This window comes from Amphiura filiformis, chromosome 1 (genome assembly GCF_039555335.1).
Source record: "Amphiura filiformis chromosome 1, Afil_fr2py, whole genome shotgun sequence".
Classification (NCBI taxonomy): Eukaryota; Metazoa; Echinodermata; class Ophiuroidea; order Amphilepidida; family Amphiuridae; genus Amphiura; species Amphiura filiformis.
The window spans coordinates 7,075,597-7,097,061 of NC_092628.1; the positions used below are offsets into that span (position 1 = coordinate 7,075,597).

The 21,465-nt window shown below is 38.4% G+C and overlaps 1 protein-coding gene across 1 annotated transcript; it reads right to left on the minus strand.

The window, feature by feature from the left end:
• Nucleotides 1-56: 56 nt before the first annotated feature.
• LOC140171794 (radial spoke head protein 9 homolog) lies at nucleotides 57-19,760 on the minus strand. The gene is made up of 5 exons (XM_072195465.1): nucleotides 19,382-19,760; nucleotides 12,294-12,459; nucleotides 9,710-9,839; nucleotides 7,230-7,376; nucleotides 57-855 (listed from the first exon to the last, which is right to left on the minus strand). The coding sequence occupies exons 1-5, from the start codon at nucleotides 19,606-19,608 to the stop codon at nucleotides 695-697; spliced, it is 831 nt and encodes a 276-aa protein (XP_072051566.1). The 5' UTR covers nucleotides 19,609-19,760; the 3' UTR covers nucleotides 57-694.
• Nucleotides 19,761-21,465: the final 1,705 nt, after the last annotated feature.

Genomic DNA, 21,465 nt, shown 5'->3' on the forward strand with positions numbered 1-21,465 from the left:
AATAAATGAATTAATCTCACAGATCACTGTCATGAATGCCGATACTAATTTGAAAATTACGGAACAAAAGTTACAGTGTTAACATACCAGGTTAACATGTATGTCCTGAATGTTGTTGGATCGGATTCAAAAAGTCTAATGTCAGTAACGATGAACTACAAATCAGGGCTGTACTGTAGCAAGTGGAGTGGCCAGGGAGGCCATGGCTGCCCCACTTTTTGTGAAATTTGTTGTTTTTCTTTAATAGCTTTATTCCAATTTTGGCGCCCACATTTTGATAACCGCCCCACATTTTTCAACCTTACTACAGCCCTGCTAGAGATTCAGTTAAGTGGCGAAACTAGAAAGACGGATTACAAAAAGTATCGTAACTTTGCAGACGAATGTAGTCAACATAAAGCCAGTATATAGTACCACATCTTATGGGCATTTTCCGTTGTGACATCCAAAAGGTGAACAAAGGTCCGAAGATAATCACTTGAGTAGAAAGAACAGAAGGTTGCAGCTGCCAGCAGACAACCAAAAATTGCTGCAGAGAACCAAAAATGTGACGTCTACTGTGAGTGCTGTCGCAACAGGAAAACATTGGCCTTATAAAAAATGAAAATGTTTAAATTTGAATAGCTCATGTTTCAACAATGAGACTGGACGGATGAGATTAACTTCTCTGTACAACTTTGCTTTCAGTGTTTTTTTACAACATAAATGGCAGGTCCTTGTTTTTCTCTCCAGTGCCAACATACATGTATCCAAACTTTGGTGTGTGCGGTACATGGTAGAATGCCATACCTGGCCACAACTGACTTTGCAGGGTGACTAGTCCACTACCTCTCTCAAACTTCAAACTCCAAGATCCTGAAATTGAAAAGGAAAAAAATGAGTGATGGTAAAATTTGCCTAGGGTTTATTAAGGTTATACACAATTTTGCCATTTTCAGAAGCAAAATGGGATGCACGTAGCCCCCTTTAAACTTATCTATTTCTGGAAATAAATATCGGAGAGAGAAAACGCATAAACTACGTCTAAAAGCTGAAAGTGTAAGGGTCATTATTATGCTTGAATTTTCCACTTGGCTCAAAATGAAATGTACTTTTCAAACATTTCAAATTTTTTCAATATCCGAGCATCAAGATTTTTGGGAACACGGCCATAATTTCTCATTGGAAGTGGCGATTTTGTTGGGAACTTCGACGCACATTACAAACAAGTCAATAAAAGAATGTGCATATTCATTCTTGATATTGGTTGTCTCGATTTTTATGTAAGCTTAAAATGTTGGCGAATTTGAAGTAAAATGGCCTCCACTTGTATGTCGTTTTGTAACCAGTAATAATAATTCCGTGCAAGATTTCATAGACAAAATTCTGACCTACATTATTTCTATAAACCCTCTTCTGCATGCAGGTGCTATTTAAATTTTCATTTCGATAGCAGAAAATTGAGATATTTGCTATTTTTCCGACTCGCTGCTGCCAAATTGTCTAGTTTCGCGATAAAAAGATACAGCGAAATCAATTTTTTTTTTCGAACCATTTCACCTCGTTTGCTTGTGCTTTGAAGTACACACTTCAAAATTGATATAGTGATTCTATATTTCAAGCTCGTCATACTGTGTTTTTCTTACCTCTGATTGTCGCTGCTCAAGGCCAAAATTGAAATTTTTGGACAGAAGTGACACTCTCATTTCTTTTTAAGACACATGTTTACGTACGACATTGTTACGACGGGCTGTATTTGTCAAGTGGTGTTGCCGAGGGCAAGTGGTGTTGCCGAGTTTGGATTTTAAAATATTTAGGTATTTTCTAGCTTAAAATCCAGCGCCAATGCTGCGCTTGCAACAGGTAGATATTTAGAAATCCATTTAAGGTATGGGTATGGGTATGGAAATTGGGGATCCAAAAAAATTGGCATTTGGCTATATGCAAAGGGGGTGGGGCATTTTTGGCAGGCCAAGGGGGTGGGGGCCACACAAATTTGGCAGTCCAGGGGGTGCGGACAAGCGATTTTCGGCTGGCGAGGCGGAGGCAAGCGATTTTAGCGAGTCGCTTGGAAATTTTGGCTTATAATTAGTAGGCTAATACCGGTACTGATTGCACAGCCTTTCGAGAAAGCAATTTTTGGCAAGCGGGGCGGGGAGGGAATAAAATTACTGATTTTGGCAGGTCGAAAGGAAGAATGACTTTACCTACACTCTAAATTTCAAGGATTTAAAATAAATCCCAAGGGACTGTGATTAGGGACCAATCAAGTGTTAGATTTAAAATTAAATCTTTAAGATTTAAAATTCAAATCTATAAGATTAATTTTAAATCTAAAATTGATTGGTCCCTAACTACAGTCTTAAGGATTTATTTTAAATCCTTGTAATTTAGAGTGTAGCACACATAAAGGGCATTTCGTGATCCACAGCCTCATACAACCCCATAGGCCTACGTCCTTTCTCACAAGTTAAGATTTTTATACCAGTCATCCCGCTCTGGCCACATGTTTAGGCATTTTCACGAGATCAATTCATTAAGCAATGGAAAATATTGCCAAATTTGAATTTCGTTTTAAAAGCCTACTCCCCATTAAAAAAACCCACTAATTTTGGGGATCTGTAAAATGAAACAAAAGGCTGCCTCAATCCTAATTATTCATTTAATAGGCCAGGCCTTCATTTCTGAAAATAGCGGGAGCTCAGTTAGTCACTCTCCTATGTGTAGGCCTACTGAGGAGCTTGACAAGGAGCTCAATTATATAATATCAATATTAAACCATAGGATTTTCAAGAAGTGAGCAGCTCAATAAATGCCATTAGTAAAATTATTGGGCCTACGATTTTTATATTTTATTTGACTGTGATCCGTTTTTCTATAGGCTATATACATGCCTACACTGTATATAGGCCTACCTTTAAAATTTCTAAAATTGGCGGAATTGAACAAGCTCTAAATTTCTCATCGTCCAGCATAACCAAGGGCAACAGCAGGGGGGGGACGCCCTAGCTATGGCCATACCCGTAGTGGCGGAACCAGAATTTTTTTCCGGCCATGGGGCCCGGGGGGGGGGGAATTTGAGACGGGGGCACTTATTGCACTTGAAATTGCCGCAAACTGAAAATTACATAATTGTGGGGATTTTGCCTAAAAACTGGATGAGAAAGAAAAATATTGGGGAAATACTGCCCCCTCTAGCAGGGCGCCACTGCATAGCCTATCCATCCATGATGCTAGAATGACGGAAGTTCTGGCGCTGAAATTCAATTTCAATATCACGAGTTTTTATCAGGGATTTTACCAAGGGAAGGCGATAGTGTAGGATTTTGCTGATATACCAGGCAACACGAGAAAGGTGTGGCTAAATAAGGGAGTGTTCATTATAAATTTTTTCCATTATCATACTTTTGGCGCCGAGCGCATAATTATTTGAAGCGTACATCGTGTCAGTCACATGGTCACATTATTTTCTGTTGAAAGAGAAACGCACACGCACATGTCTCTGATTAGCTCGGGGATTAGCTACTGCGGCGCTGCGTGCTGGTCTGTTGTTGTCGAGTGGAAATGGGAAATTTATGAATGAACTTCCGCAACTTTGCAACATCATCACGCAGCGGCGTAGCTGGGATTTTTTCCAGGAGGGGCACGACTGGAGGCCCTATGGGGAGGGGCCCAAATATCCACCAAATTTCCCACTGGGGCGGGGGCCCAAATAGACAATTTTGCCAGGCTTATCATAATCGTATATGGTAGGCCTATTGAGCTGTATTGCATATCGTTTGGATTCCCCATCTCTCTGCCCCTCCTCTCCCCCTCTCTTCTCTTTTTTCCTCTTCCCCCCCCTTTCCCTCTTTTTTTCCTTGCACTAGGGGGGGGCCCAAATAGGCAATTTTGCAATTGCCCCCCCGGCAGCTACGCTACTGTCATCACGGTAGACATACGCGGTAGGCCTACAAGCAGGGCTGTCAACTCTCACGCATTGGCCGTGAGTCTCACGCGATTGGGTCACTTTCTCACGGTCTCACGCCAAGGTAGTATAATCTCACGCCACGTAATAAATCTCACATAAAAAGCTGGAAAATGAGTAAAATCTCACGCATCGTCCTGAATAATTTGTTGCTCCTACTCCCCCCCCCCCCGCTTTTCACATTCCCGAGCACCGTGGCTCAAATATTAATGGTTCAAAATGAACATTGAGTCGGCAAATCGATGCACGCCTAGCTCTTTATACAGACAAATATAGTAGGCCTATCAAAATGTTGTATTTTTATATTTTCTGGTGGACTCATGGAGAATATCATGTCATGTAGGTCCCGGCGCTGGGTTGGGGGGGGTCTCAAGGCATTTTGGTAGGCCTACCCATGCTTGATTCCGGGAGGTTTTTTTAGCAGGCCCGACCATTTTTTTAAATAAAAACACCTCGGGCGGGTCTCTTCAAAACATTTGTACCGCGGGGATCAAAGTCATCCAAATTTGGCCTAATTTGACGCTTTTTTAAGGGCACTGTTTTGCCAAAATGCGCCCAAAAGTTGGTCTTCGCTGTAAACCCACCCATCATAGTCGTTGAAAAGGTAGGCCTACCCCAAAACTGTGGCACATCCACGAACCCGAGGGAGAGACCTCAGCGGGTAAAAACACACCTCTAGCGGGACCAGATTTATAATTTAAAATAGGCCTACATTTTGGAAGCCAGTCATCACGACAAAAGCGGGCCATGGCAGTGTTAATGGTATTAACACTTTGATTTTAGGCTTAAATAACGAGTGTAGGCCTATAAATTACAAATTTGCACACACCCGGGGGAACCTTCTCAAGCTGGTTTGGGTAAGGATGTGAGGCTGTGACTCCGAAAAACTACGGTGCGATTTTAAACCAAATTTGAAGAAAACAGACCCAAAATTGTATCAACTTTTGGACTGAAAGTTTTCGCAAATATTTACTTTTTCGAGAAAATTATTGAAAATACCCTTCTTGAACCTAATTTTCATGACACTGAGGGTCAATAAAATCATGGCTAAAAATACAACAGAGTCTAAACTAAATGGCTGAAAATGCACCCCAAATCTGCCGCACATCCCCACGACACATTTCACCTTATAAATTATCCCCCGAAAAAATATTTTTTTGCAGGTGAGGTTGGAGTCTTATTATTTTTATTCTCAGAGAGGATATGGGTTGATATTTTTAGCAGGGTACAATTTGTCTTGTTTTTTGACGTTGAAGTTCCAGATTCTTTTTTTTATATGTTATTATTCATTTATTTATTTATACCCCGGGATTTATACCCTGTAGGCCCTACGTGGGGAAAAGTACACACGGCAGCTACAGAGAAACCACGAAAAACTCCTGTAAAGTGCATGAAAATGCCCCGAAATGTGCCAACCGAAACACCCGAACAGGAAGATAAAATAAAAAACAAAACCAAAAACCCAGGAAATTTCCCGAAATAAGTTCCAAATTCTTTGTCCCCACTAAAATATATGAACACTCCCTTATGAAGTCTGCCCTCTTCCGGCTATTCTGGTAGTAGGCGTTGACAATTACCTTCATATTTTTGAAGCATGTTTGAACCCGATTTGTTCTCTATTCACATTTTTAACGTTGCAAGTAACATTTCAAGACCTCTATTTGTGACAGGTATTTATTACCTTGCTAGAGATGTGCCTAAAGTTGAAATTCAATATTTCGGATCGCAAAGATCGAGAGATGTTGTTGAATATCAGTTTAACACCATGGATCATATGGGCGTCTTATATGAGCGATTACGATATTGGCAAAAATGGCTGGGATACAGGTTGTGTAAATACTACATGAATATTCATGAACTATACAGATTCCATTCTTCTCTAATAATAAAGATGTCAATCACAATCCCAGGCGACAGTTGCTTGGCGCTTGTAAACAAATCGAATAATAGTGCTTGATAACAGCTAAAAAAATAGGCTAAAAACACATTTTCACACAATTTTTTCCGGATTTTTTTATTTCACATGATAAGTAGACATATTTTCTTACGTATAAGGTAATAATATATTTTTTCTGGAGGTAAAGCCCTTCAACACTTTGTTTAACCTTAAATGGGATATTCCAGTTAAAATGTTGACCGGGTGGTTTTAAAAGTCATCGGAGGTCAAGCCTTAAAAAAAAAAAGCCTTCAGGGTCAAAGGTCAAAATTTCAAACTTTGTCCGATCAAGCTTAATCTTGGTGGGTGGATCCTTCGTATGAGCGCAACACGTAAAAAATATAATCGAGGTCAAAGGTCATCCAGGGGCTAAATTGTAAACTTTGCCCTATTTGGCTTAAACTTGGTGAAAGTATGTATCACTGAAGCACTTAAGGGTTCATACCACTAAATCCGCATGTGAAGCGGTTTCCGGTAAAAGTTTATCACGACTATAGTCCCAACTTTGCATAAACATTGTGCAAAATCGGTACAATATTAACAATTTTAGTGTTGCAAATCGTGTTTTGCTAGAACTTGTGAATGTGATCTCTACTAATTTGAACAGAAAAGCGAAAATTTGAGTGATGTTTACGATGATGAGCGCATGAACACACGAGGTCAAAAGCAGCGGTTAGCAGTCGGACGTAAACACGGGAAAATCGGGCCTTTTATATAGCGCTATTTTTCTCAAAAAGTAGACCTAAAATATGGTGTCATTTTCAGATATGTTATGCAGAATTTTGTTCTGATTAAGATGATATCAAATATATATTTCAAAGTAAGACGCAACTCGACTTATAGCCTAAAACGTGACCCCTATTTTGCACGTAAAGTCTATGGTGTATTGATATCATAATCATCATATAGTGATGTGCGCCCATAATATGAGAGTAGCACAAGATGGCGACAAAGTTTGGTATGCTGCATAATTCTCAGAAAGTTTGTTCATCGTTGCTGAAGTCTCATTGTTCAAATTGTCCATTAAAAGCGTTGATGAAGTTCAATCATAGAATGATTTGTTATTAGATTATGTCACACATGTTATTTTAAACTTAAAGTTGCTAAAGCTATTTTGTGGCATGTACCCTTAAATGAACAAAATCAAACCGAGGTCACTCAAGGTCAAAGGTCATATGGGGTCAAACGTATGCCCAATCAGACTTAAAAGTGGTAAAAAGAATCCTCAATGACGGGAACATCTCAAAAAGTTAAAGGAGGTTAAGGGGTCAAACAGCATTGCCATCAGCTACTCTCACAGCTATGGGTGAACTAGTGTTGCATAATAATTGTCAACCAGAAACTTACCATTAGGGATATCTTCATGAATAGCATCTAGGAAGTCAATGGATTTCTCCAGGTCAGCCTTCTCCAGCAGAGATTTCTGAGGTAGTCTCAGAGGCTCTCGGAAATGGAAGTAGTTGTGTAGTTTGCCAGCCTCTGCCACTGCAAGACCTGGGGGATACAAAGCAAAAGTATTGATAAATCTAGATGTGAATTCACACTTAGGAATCATTGGGCAAAACTCACTGTAGGCTTTAATTAGTGGGTCCAAGTTCCAACTAGAGGCCCGGGGAAAGATTCACTTGATCCCAATTACCCCGATCCCGGACTTCTCCGTCCAATCTTTCCTTAAACCCAACCCAATCCAGACATTTAAAGGCAAACTGGCAAACGCTAGTTTTTTTCTCTAGACCAGACCAGACTTTCTCTTTTTGTCAATAACATGGTATACAGCGAGCCTGTGAACCATCCTTATAAGACTCGCATTTCAATCATCAGATTCAATTCCTGTTTGCTAACTTGTGATTGTTAGTTACATAGGAAAGTACAGAAACGATGTAGTGCATTGACTTGGAGTTTAACCCACTGGCCACTATTGGTCATCTAACAGCATTTCTGATTGGTTGATAACTTGAAATGCTCATTTCAATTGCCAATTATGACTTTTTATGGTCAACTACATAAACTTTCATTTCCAGATGACCCATTCCATGTCAACTCCAGGGATGTGCACCGCAGCACCTCTTCAATTTTTTCTTTTTCTGTGTGGTGGTAGATATTGATGAGAAAGAAAAATCCCGAAAATTTGAGCTTCATACTCCATTTCGTTTTCCCGTGGCATCAATCTGAAATTTAGGGGGTCAGCGTAAAAATGTGTAAATGCTATGAAAGACACCGTTTGGAGGTCCATAAATGTATAAAGGGAACCCTTTACAACTTTGAAAAGTATGTATCCTGGGGTACTTATTTGTGTAGAATTCAAATCTGGCATCAGAAAACTTGTAACTCCTTTACTTTAAAAGATATAGGGCCCTCAAAATGCAACCGTCCATCCAGGACCAACTTTGGGGGGTCAGAACTCCCAAAGTAAAAATTATTTTATTGTCCATTTTTTGGCCAGTCAGAGCCCTTTGGTAGGATATTACTCTTATCCAATATTGAGCCTATTAGAATACTTTTAGCTGAGATATTACCCATGCAAAACCCCAATTTGTACATTTTGACCCCCCCCTGAAAACCAATGTCAGACATTTTGATCGACCATCAACTTCAGGTATGTTGAAAATATGTCCTTGGACAACATTTCTGAGAGATATTGGCTTGGGGTCTCGATGGCTTCAACACATCAGTTAGGTTTGCATTCTCCATAGAGTTATGCGGAAGTCATTATACATGCGAAATCAAAATGTGTACAACTCTATTCAACACATCAAGTTAGGTTGCCAAAAAAAATGGACAACATTCTCAACATAGTTCTGAGTTATGACGCATTTTAAGTCATTATATACATGCACAAAGAAATCAGGATACATACTTTTCAAATTGTAAATTATGACAGACTCTATGACACATTTTTACGCTGACCCCTAAATTTCCAATTGATGCCACGGAAAAACTAAATGGAGTATGAAGCTCAAATTTTCGGATTTTTCTTTCTCATCAATATCTATCACCACACAGAAAAAGAAAAAAATTGAAGAGGTGCTGCGGTGCACATCCCTGGAGTTGACATGGAATGGGTCAGATGATCTTATTAATACCTTCCTTGCTTGGTACAAAATTGGACGCAATATTCATTTTGGCCAATCGGCAGGTAGTTCTCATGGGGTTAAAGCAAGGTGAGAAGAATTTTAAATGGTTGAAAATGTACCAAATTCCAGGCATGCATTTTGATTGTAAATTATTTCCCCTGCCTGAATTTTAACCGGCCTGATCCAGGGCACTAGTCCCAACTAGTAGGACTTACAATGCAAATAATATATTATTACTTATCATAATACTAATCACAGAGTGTCTGTCCGTCCGCGCACTATCACGTTCGCGCGATTCACAGTTGCGCGGTGAACATTCGCGTGCTCGCGTAGCACTATCGCGGGGTATCAACGGGATTGTGCGCAAAGTAAGCATCACAGCTACAAAACAAACAGAGTTGATTAAGTTGTGTCAAGTTGGGTCTTGAATCATTGAGAGACGCATTTCATAGTATAGTTTAAAAGGTCAGGGCAGGTATATGGGTAATGGATGTTGGGTAATTAGAAATAGGCCTATCTCGAGAACCGCTCGACCGAGAACCTCGAAATCTAGTTAGTATAATTTTCTTTGACCAGTAATATTTTGCATCATTCTTTTCATGTTGTGCAATGACAGGAAGGGGTGATAAAAAGTACTGCCCCATTTCTAGGCTAGAGGCTAGCTTTAATAATTCTTTATTCATTTAAGTCCAGTTTGTCTCCAAGACCGAACTTCAAACAAGTGCTCTGCTTTCCCCAAGAAATCTGTCTCACCTTCAAAACTTCTATTCTTCATGACGGTTCCATGTGGTGTCTTAATGTATGCTGCTCTTGGTACTACGGCAACCTCCTCATCAACCTGTGCAATGATGGCTGCCAACCTGTCCTCTTCCTTGATCATTATCTAATCACACACAAAGGCAAATGTCAAATAATAGTTTATATAATAATACTGGATTTCAAACAATTACTTACTGAAGTACAGAATGACATGGTGGCAGACATGGCTTATTGCCAATATGCTTTTAATATTATCATACCCACACTGTGACATGCCCCCCCCCACACACACACACATACACACTTCTAATCTATTTCTTGATTGCTGGGCAATGCTGGTAATTATTTATTGTACTAGTTTGTAACTACATGTACATGTGATAAATTGCCATGAAGAAACCCAGACTTGTGACCAAAACCCAGTTCACACCAGGGGGAAATTTAATGAAGATATGTTTTTTTTCTTAATTTGAACACACACAGACCAGTTCTCTTTGAACAATAAAATGAAGATTAAATGAAGCTAAAGCACTTCATTTTAAATCAGGCTCTGCATGCATGTGTTTAAGTTTAAGAAACTTACACATGAAAAAGGGGCTTGCAGCTTTGCCGCAACATGCTTTTCAAGATAGATTAAAATAGCCAGAAAAAATAAGCAGAATAATACAAATTTGAAATGCTTTTTCACAAATAATAAATATATCCTCAAATAGTCTGGGGGCGTTGCATTTTCCAAAGCGGGACATTTATTAGAGGTCATTAGAACAAAAATTCTCCTTAAAATCATTAGGAATGCCTTAAAACTCACTCTGAAATGACGACCTATGAACTTGGGAGCGATGATTTCAAGTTTACGATCAGACTTTCGCCAACTACCGATGCCATATAGCGATTGATTGCGTACGTGTTTGCCGAGAAAAGAGGACACACATAAGATTTTTCACCATAAACTGTGGACCTACTTCCAACCGAGGACTGTCCTCGGTCTCAAACTGCTGCAAAAGACCTCAAATGCATGCTAGATGCTTTACACGCTATTTGCCTGAAACCGAGGACCGAGGTTTCGTATTATACACACAAAAAATCCGCCATTTTAGTCCACGGTTAGGCGATGAAAACATCATACACACGTCCTTGGTTAGATAGCAAAACACAATGTCCACGTTTGGAGGCAAACCCAGACGGGGTGTGTGTGTGTGTGTGTGCACCTTGGTAAACTTACAACACAAGATATCATATCAGCATTTTTGAAACATCTTGGTTGAAGAAAATGGTGGGGGTGTAAATTGAAGGGGGCAATTATTCGAGGATATACAGTATGAATGCCTTTGAGGCTTGATAAATTTAAGCAAATTAGGTGTCATTTTAAAACTTGCAAAATGCTTTCAAAGCAGAAATCCTGAACTTCATCACAAATTTTAACTTTAAAAAGTGGTGCTTTGACATTTGATGTACAAGGTGCATCAGCACTGTAATATTGTTTTGCCATTATGTCACATGTATGTTGACTCTGTATGATATACAAAATGTATCTCATTATTCACTATTTGTGCATTATGTAGTACACTATGCCATGTCCCGGGGGGGCCACTCATATATGAAAGTTGTAAGCATCCGCGTGAAAGAAAACGCGGATTTAGGGTGGTTTTGAAAAGCAAAAGCGAGGATCCGTAGGATCGCGATTAGGGTCTCAAAACACTCATTTTAGTAAAAGAAGGGTGTTTTTTAAAGGATGATCCTCGCTTAGGGTAATTTTATAAAACTACCCAATTAACGGACATTAGTGGTGACATATTTATCAAATTATTCGGCACAAAAGAGTGGTTTCTGAGCAATTTTACCAACCAGATTTTAAAAATGGAGCCGACTTCAACAGTGCCAATTTTAAGCTTACTGATATCACTGTACCGACACACGCAATGTCTATCCTTGTTTGGGGCAAATTTCTAACCAATTCCTCGATTAGGGTGTTTTTATAATGTCTATTGTTTTAGGGGTAAATTTCAAGTCAATTCCTTGCTTAGGGTGTTTTTATTTCAGTTCAATCCTTGTTTAGGGTCAGTTTGACAAATTTTCGACATCCTAGCTTAGGGTCATTTTTGAATGTCAATTCACGCGGATGCTTACAACTTTTATACATGAGTGATCCCCCCGGGTGCCATGTATGTATATATATACACACATTTGCAGCTGTAATTGTGATTCTCTGTAATTATATTATTCTTATGTTTGCTTTTTCCAATAAAAAATATAATGACAAAAAAAAAAAAAAAAAAAAAAAAACAACTTCATCACAAATTTTGAAATTTAAGTAGAAAAAATCACAGCTATAGCTAAAATAATAGTTTCTGGATCATGAAAGAATGAATATCCTGCATGCAATGCGTAATGTCGCATTTTTAATGGAATAACATGATAGCGCAATCATTTGTGCACGCATAAGAAATAGCGCGGTATGGTAACCTTGTATGCTCGGCGCAATTGTCATTGCGTGCCAATGAGCTCTTGTGATCGAGAAACTATTATTTTAGTTTTGACAAGTTGAGGGTCTGTGCTAAAGTGTGCTTAGTCTACTCACCGTATTCTCTTCCTCGGTAGCATCATCCCCTTCACCAATTCTCTTAATTTCAATGTGTTCATATTCATGTGACGGATCCCCAATAAAGCGACCTTTGACCACAGAGCACTGCTCTCTAATAGCTTGTGTGGCTTGAGGTAGAAGTCCCCATGTGACGCAATCAAGACTGAATGAAAAGAACAAAGTCAGTACAAATTTGATATATTTATTCTAGCAGGTGTAGATATAGAGAGACCTTTCTAAGAGATTCATGTGGGACATCATGGAAATTAGGTTAATTGGGACCTAATTAGGAGCAATTAGTTTCTCATAAACCAAGAAATGTTTTGATTGATTTGATTTATCCAGGGCTCAATTTACTGGTACCGTACCTCAAATGCTTAAGACTGAAAGGGGAGGTGCATTCATCCAAGCCAGGAATTCATATTTTTTGATAATTGCTGAGATGCATTGATTAAGGTTACGGAGGGTGAAAATTCCACTCAACTTGTCTTTTGTTTTTTAATTTTTATTTATGAAGTATATGTATATGGCCCATTTCACGGTTAGGCGCCACTTTTGGTGAAAAAAACTCGAAATTTTCAAAATGGATTAAATTTCATTTAATGGGGGTTTTCTTTTCCAAATTAGACCAGATTTTCATAAAAATATCATTTCCCAGCTTAAATCTCTCTACTTCTTGAAGAAAATGATGATTTATTATCTCATGTTATGTAATTTTTTAACAAATTGGATAAATATTGAGAGGTGAATATTTATACTTTGACTGTCCAATACATATATAATAGATATTTAAAATAAACAAGTGTGTCATAGGCTCTCTTCTGACCAAATTTGGGCAACTTTTGTTGTGTAATGACAAATTTATGGCCACTTAAATGTAATTTTTGTGGTAAAAAAGGGAAATTGACATGAAAAGGTTTACGGTCATGTGTCATATGGTGGGGCACATTTGCGTTACAAGCACTGATTTTGATCATTTGTCCTCCTTTTCACTTAAATTGTTACATCTCTAAAACTATACATCTCACATCAACAAAACTATACATTTTTGGAAAGCTTATGTTCCAAGGAATCCAACTAGGCAAAAATGAAGTTGGTATACAGGGTGCGTAAGAAAATATATAGGGTGATATCATGAAAAAAATTAATTTTACTAGTAAATTCATAATTTATTGCATTTGCTACTGATATGGAATACCTCAAATGTAATATAATTTTGTGGCAGGCAACACTATGAGCTTAAATAAAATGTATACTTTTGCCATGTTATGATTGACCAAAGTGGTGATACAGGGTGTGAAAATATACGTAACTTCACACACAAAATGTTGATTACATTTTTGAAGATATTTTCTTTAGAGTGTATCCTACATTTATTTTAACTGCATATTTGGATTTCTGGGGTAAAAAGCTTTCCAAAAATGTATACTTTTCCTATCTTAGGGTGTATAGTTCTCAAGATACAACAATTGAAAGCCAAAACGCATGTCGTGACTGAAAATCTTGGCATTTGTGTGTAAGTGAATAGGAAAAAATTGAGGTTCTTGTGACTTGCGGTTCTCAGTGAATACTTGTTAACATGATTAGATAAAATTAATAGCTGAATATGAATAATGAATGATCAAGCTTTTATTTGAAGTATGATTTGCAAATATAGCACACAATTTGGCAATGATATAATTTAAAATTCAAAAGGATGCCGTGTCTCCCATAGAGAATGCACATACTCCACTACCGCTTATCCACTACCGCTTATCCACCAGGTTTATCTTCGTTAACATTTTGGTATTTTTCACTAATTAAACAAATTGGCATTCCAAATTGAGAAACATATTTGAAAATTAGAATAATCAGGCTGTATAATGAGCCCAAACTAGATGCAATTGGACCAAGAATAGCCCTGTGACAACAAGTTAAATCTGAAAGAGGAGAGAAAAATGTAACGTCACCAGGTATTTTGGGGTCCCACCATAAGACACGTGACCATACTCAACAATTTTAATAATCAAGGAATGACTCTGATATTCCACAGCTTTGAAGGTCATAATATGGGTAATGTTCACAAATAATATCAGCCAGTTTGAAAACACAGGTCAAATTCAAGATTCTGATGTTTGTTCAATTTTGGATGTGACTGATGTCAATGTGAACGGAAACCACACACTGTAAAGCAGAGTATATTTCAGAAAATAATGCTTCAACGAGTTTTCACACCCCCAGTAAATTAAATGGGATATACTGAAACATATCAACCTGTGTTAGTGTTCATTTTAAAACATTGTTTACAATTTATAGAAGCGGATGTGACATTTTCAATTGTGAACAGAATATTTCATTATTACAAACAGTTTGCTTGTCAAAATATAAGCTTTAAGCACTTCTAACACATATATTTTGTGAGATTCTATTGAATTGAGCAATGCTAAAATGTTTTTCCTGACCCTTTATATTTTGACAAGCAAAATGTTTATAATACTGAAATATTCCGTTCACAATTGAAAATGTCACATCCGCTTCTGTAAATTGTATACAAAACTGTCCCCTAAAGACAATCAACAAAGCCATGAAATAATCATATGTGACATGTATGAAATAATAAACCTATTTTAGAAAGTCAAATATCATGTTGTTTAAGTATTTTGACCTAAAACTACTAATTTTGAGGATGTGACATGTGAGCGGAAATTGAAGCTTTTTGAGTCCCCTGTCACAATTAAAGAAGGCATACTGAATTAAAGATTTGTTGTGCCTTTTGATCCCCCACAAACCTGTAATGAAATAACTTCAAACTGGCATCCTAGTCCCATTCCTGTCTTAGTTCTTTGAAGAAACTATTTTGGATGTGACAGGTACCATGGATGTGACACATGTGAGCGGAAACTTTGAAATGGCGTCTGTAAGCTAAGTTGATGAAGGAGTTTTCATTAAATGGTGTCATTAGATAGCTTGTAGCAGGAGATTTTTAAAAATCAAGGAGAAAAAATTCTGCCACTTATTTGTTAATAAATTATACTATTTGGAAAATTAATCGGATGTGACAAAACTGTGAGCGGAATTTGTTGGCAAAAATTCAAAATATCGCTGTATCTACATATTAAGAGCAACAAGTGTAATTTGTTCAACAAATAGTAACAAGACTCTGAACTTTACTAAAACACACTAGTTTGCCATTCATGTAAATTATTAGTTGATCTATTCCACATTGAATAAGGTACATAGATGTGAACGTAAAATGACACATCCGTATTCAGAAATTTAAATGGATCTCATGCTAGTTTAACTGACAACTACTACTTTGTTCATGTATGGCTGTATAGTGCAACTTGTTCACTACATAAAAACAACAAAAGCAGCTGGTAGGCTCAACATAGTTAAAAGTGGCAGCATTGGAAAATAAATGTCTGTTTCCAGGTTGCTAGTAAAATGTGGTTTTTGACCACTTCTTACCCCTGTGCGCCCTGAAAGATAAAAGCAGAAAGGCCGATTAAGCTAGTGGAGGTAGGCCATACAGAGACAATGAAAAATCACCAACAGTCAATTCTGTAACCCCATTATTTTTTACACACCAGGCCAGATATGTTGAAAATCAAAAAGTGGCGCCTAACCGTGAAATGGGCCATATATTAAACATCTCAGAGATGTAGATTGAAAAAATTATATCAACAAAGTATTTTTTAAATTATTTTTGTGTATCAATATTTGCTCTAGATATCCCACAGCACTAATTCTTTTTTAAAGACAGTTCTTGTTTTAAGGGGACACTACACTAAATCCTTCCGCATTTGGTGTAACTCATGGAAGAAAGAGAAGGTGTGAGGGCTATCATTTTTTCTTTGGAAGGGGAATCCCAAATATACATGGGGGGCCCGTGGGTTAGATTTTAAAAGGTATGCCAACATATCCTGGCATCATCCCCTGGCCCTGCTCTCGGCCAGCCTAACTTTGCCAATGTGGAAACTTTAAATGGCCTAGATATTATGATGCAGATTTGAATGTTTCTGTAGTGTTTCCTAAGCCTTATAAAGATGCACTGTAAATGTTTGCCAAAAACTGCGCCCCCCGCCCCCATTCTCCCCTCCCCCAGGACTCATAATTATTATGCACCTAGTTACTTTATTGTATGTTCACATGTATTTCAATGGGACATTTATTTAGTGATGTGCCCCCTTATAGTGATTATTATTCCAGTGCATGAACTGGCAACCCTATCATTTTCATTTGATTGCTAAAATCACTGAAGCATATGCACAGTGGAGCATGAGTATTCAACCAGCACTATACTAGACAAAATCAATAAAATAAGTACTATCACCTTGGCCCTGGCAACACTAACTAGCATTGTAAACAAGTTAGCACATGGTTTGAACATGATAATAGATAGTGTGGAAGTTTTGGCAGAAATTTGTCAATTTCTGCAAGTTTTGTGAAAATCAATTGATACTTCCCATGCAGTAAGGATTATCAGTAGTAATACAGGAGCACTGCACCTGGAATATTATGGGATTGTGAATTGATACTGTGAAATAGCAGAAAATGTGAGTACTTGAAACTAAATGTGTGGATATCTCAGAACTCCATTTTGGACCATTTGGCCTGATATGCTGAGATGAAATAAATTATCTTTAATGTTTCCCGTAGCTGAGTCATAAAATTTTGATATGCATGTGTTAGCTGATACTTCAAAGAAATAATGTAGGGAATAATTGTGTCAATATATTTGCACACTAAATTAATATTGTTGTTGCAAAAAAGACAACATTTACCCCATCATTTTCATTGACATTCTGTGAACATGTAAGCTTACTGTTTTAAATCAGGAGGACCTATCGAAAGAATAAATAGGTACATTATTTCATTGGTTTGTTTGTAACACATATGCTTGAAAATCGCAATGAAATCGGACCCTCTCCCCATATTTTCCTGGCCTCTTTCCCAAAAAACCTCATGCTCATGAAATTGAACACAAATTGAAACACTTACAAAGTACATTTGTGTATGAGCTGTGACGTTAAAAGTATTACAATAATAATCATTAGAGTGTCAACTTTAAGATGAAGTATGATTTTTAGGCCTACCATGTTTATTTTTTGAAAAACAAAATATTTTAGGTGGCTACGTGCAGCCAATTTGCCTACACAAAAGTTCAAAATCCTGTATAACCTTAAGGTGGTACTACACCCCTTGATAAATTTGTGACTATTTTTGCATTTTTCTCAAAAAATAATAACATACTGGTAACAAAAGTTATATATTATAGGGGCAAGGAATCCAGTTACTATGTACGCTGGAATTTCAGTGACTCAAGACAAGTGGTACGGTACGTTATTTATGGTAAGAAAAGAGGTACCACTAGAATGTACTTCATTTCTTAAACATATATATGAACCACTTATCTTGTTCACTGAAATTTCAGTGAAGTAATTGGATTCCTTGCCCCTATAATATTCATAACTTTTTTTACCAGTGTGTAGTTATTTTTTGAGAAAAATGCAAACATTACAGTCTGTCTACTCTGAAGTACAAAGTACTGACGCAGACGCACACATTGTGCCCACTTTGAAGACACGCATACCTGCAGCAGAGACGCAGCACTACGCACTGTTAACGCGCTATATACATGCGCTTTGTCACTTTGTACTTCATAGTGGACAAACTGTAGTCACAAAATTTATCAGGGGGTGTAGTACCACCTTAAATCTCTTGAATTTTAATATTTCCTCCCATTTGTTTTTGATTTAAAAATCACATGAACAGGATCAATATACATACATGTAGTAAGTATCTGGTGCCAGACGCATAAATCGGTACCAAACAGGAAAAGCAATGTTTGTATCCATTGTCAGACTAGGCTAAAAGTCATACGCTAAACATTCCACTATTTTAAAAAAGCAAATTGGTGGTGAAAAGTGATTCATGTGATGTACAATGTATTCACCTGTCTTCTCAGGCTATATGAAGGAGGCTAAAAAAGCCTAGAAAATGCCCACCTTTGAAAAATTCATTAAAATACCAATTTGCATAGTGCAATCATCATGATCTGATACTGATTTATAACATGCATGCAGCACACATCACGCAATAATTATTGGTTATCTTTTCCTTTCGACCACCTGTCGCTATTTCAAGGGACTAAATTATAATTTTTTGTACAGATACTAAACACTTGAAGTAAATGTTTATTGGAAGGAAGGCAGGGCTTCTTCGTCGATAAATGAGGGAAATTATGGCTGGGGTATAATTTAGAATAAGTTTTGAAAACAAGTGAAAATGGCAATTCTGCTAGGAAGTTTTTATCTCAAAAAACAATTTAAAAATAATCAGAAAATCAAAAAACATACGGTACCGGTACCTTCATTAAATATCAGCATCACGTCCGTCAACAATGAAAAGATGATCAGATTCATGAGTGGAAAGTGGCAAAGAATTTGTGAAATAAGGGAATTTTCTCAGAAAAATACATCGCATGCCATTGCATGACACGCCCACGCCAGCATAAATAAATAAAATAACCATCATTCAAAACGAGCATCACGCACTCGTGCTACGGCGCGAAACGTTTTGGGAGTGTGCGCACCACACATGCACAAGTTTTGTATATAGCCAAAAAATATTAAATTCTCGATCATGAGAGCCAACTTGGGTACACACAGTTATTTGCGCCGAGCGTACTACGCAAATACCGACGCAAACACAGCTTTTGAGAATTGACCAATCACACGGTCGTTGCTAGGCAAGGTCAAGGTTCTGTCATGCAGGTCGCGCGATCGTGTTATTCTATGAAAAGTACGCTGACACAGAAGGTACATCCTCTCATGATCGAGAAATTGTTATAATTTTGGCTATAGCTGATGACTATGAGCCTATTTTACATCAAAAACAGCAATAAAAACATGGATTTTGGAACAAAATAAAGCTTGTTCGACTAAATAAAAGTCAATTTGTAAAGCTAAAAACAGAAGAAAATTTAAGTCTAAACTTGATGCGAAAGTTTTACTTGCAATGCAACTTAAAATTTACATAGCTCGCCTCGGCTCGGGCATGTCGGGTAGTCTAAAATTATTTGTCTTGTTTTTTAAATGAATTACCTGTACAGTGTTTTCCTGTCTACCATCTCATCATCACCAGTTCCCTGAGCAATAAAGTAGTCGCCTTTAATGCCCAAAATCTTGCCCCAGAAAAACACACGATTGAATTTTTGATTGTTTTGCAATATCACCAACGAATTCTGTAGAGCTGTTTTCTGTTCTGGACTGAGAACAATCCCGCAAGAACCCACATAATCTACATTCAGGTGCAAACCCTCGGCATCCATGTCTTCACAAAACTTTACTGTACAGAAATATCAAAAATGGATGACTGTTTGAAGTCTAATTTAGCTGGAAATTACTAAAATTGAGTCAGATTTTTGACGCCTAAACTCGCTGAACTAAAGTTGTTTTCACGGTGTTGTCAAGGCGATTTGCGCATGTGCGAGAGTTGTGTATATCGCCCAGCGCTATCAGTTTGTATTCCTACGCAAAGAATCAATGATGAATATTAATAAGATAACGTCATAAATGGTTTCTACCACAAAATCTGAAGTTTCATTTTTTAATAGGGGTTGTGCAATAATTATGAGCCCCTGGGGAGGGTAAAATTGAGGGGGGGGGCAAGAAATTTTTGGCGAGCCGGAAGTGGAGGGCAAGCAATTTTGGCAAGCCGAGAAGGGGAGGGGGGGGGGCAAGCGAATTTTGGCACACATATTCATGGGGCGCCTTTTGAATTATGCTCTAAAAAGGTTTAGGAAAACAGTACGGAACAGGGGCGTAGCAAGCGGGGGGACAGGGTGGACGAAGTCCATGGACCCCAAGCAAAAGAGAACATGAAATAAGCGCTGATTAAGGCGATGCTAAAAGGCAGGGCCGAATTTACCCCGGCCCGGCCAAAATTTGGAGGCCCCAAACTCACCGTGAGGAAGGCAAGAGGCCAAGTTTGGTTTACAAATTGGGGGCCTACTAGTATAAGATCGACAGTGGTGGTAGAAATTCCAGATTAAGCATGGATAAGCAAGATAAGCATATTAAATATACAAAATTTCAGACCATTTTAGCCCAATTTTAGGTAAATTCTGCTTTGTGAAGGGTTAGAATAATTTATATGCGCAATTGTAAATCTATAGCCCTGCTAAAAGGGCCCCGCATTGTCTTGTCCATGGGCCCCCGAGGCTCTTGCTACGCCCCTGGTACGGCCGGAAACGCTTCAGTATGCAAATTTTCCTGCTCGCTGCGCTGGCAACACCGGGTGGCAACATCTAGACCATTTAAGGATTGCAAATTTAGATCCCAAATATTTGGCATGTGTAAAGGGGGGAGTGAGGACAAAGTTTTTTGACGGGCCGAGGGGGGGGGCAAATTATTTTTGGCGGGCCGTTCGGAAATTTTACCCATCCCGAGGGGGCCGGGGCTCATAATTATTGCACAGCCCCTTAGGCCCACTTCCGCCCTCATCAAAAAAACTCACAAAACATATAGGCCTACATGTATGCACATATCTCACGTCATAGGCGATTAGGCGTAGATCCGGGGGCAGGGCCGTTCCTAGGGATTTTGCCGCCCTAGGCAAAACCTCTCCCTGCCGCCCCACCAAAGCATAACCCAAAAAAAATGTTGGGGGGGGTACCCCCTGGGGCACTCATCAACTCACCTATTTATATACTGCCCACAACCGGTTTTTCGCCCCCTTTTTATTTTTCCTCCCATTGTTTCTTTTTATCCGCCCTCATTTTTTCTTCCCTTTTCTTTCTCCATTCCCGGTTTTGTCTTTTTTCACCTTTTTTTTTTTTTTTTTTTCGTCCCTCTGCGTTTGCCGCCTTACCTTGCCTAATGGTCGGAACGGCCCTGTCCGGGGGGGCGGGGGATAAATCCTCCACCAATATTTTGCCAGGGGGATGGTCCTACAATCACCCCCCAATGTTCACGCCTGTAGAGAGAGAGAGAGTGGGGAAGAATTTAAGTCTAATTTAGGGTGACCCCCCGGCCACTAAAGATGTGCAATCCCTAAGATCCCCAAAGATTATTCTAGTTTTTCCCGAAAAAGACATTTATTTCTGCAGCTATTTTCAGTCTTGTATAGCGGGGGGGGCGGATGCAAAAAAGGGGGGGGTGAAAGTTGTATCCCTCTGAAGGGGGCC

What these genes read in the sequence shown, in the direction of transcription:
- LOC140171794 (XM_072195465.1), bottom strand. Translation starts at nt 19,608, where the DNA reads ATGGATGCCGAGGGTTTGCACCTGAATGTAGATTATGTGGGTTCTTGC. An exon ending in GACAGGAAAACACTGTACAG is followed by an intron (nt 12,460 to 19,381) that starts GTAATTCATTTA and finishes CTTTTCATTCAG; the next exon opens with TCTTGATTGCGTCACATGGG. An exon ending in GAAGAATAGAAGTTTTGAAG is followed by an intron (nt 7,377 to 9,709) that starts GTGAGACAGATT and finishes TGTATCCCCCAG; the next exon opens with GTCTTGCAGTGGCAGAGGCT.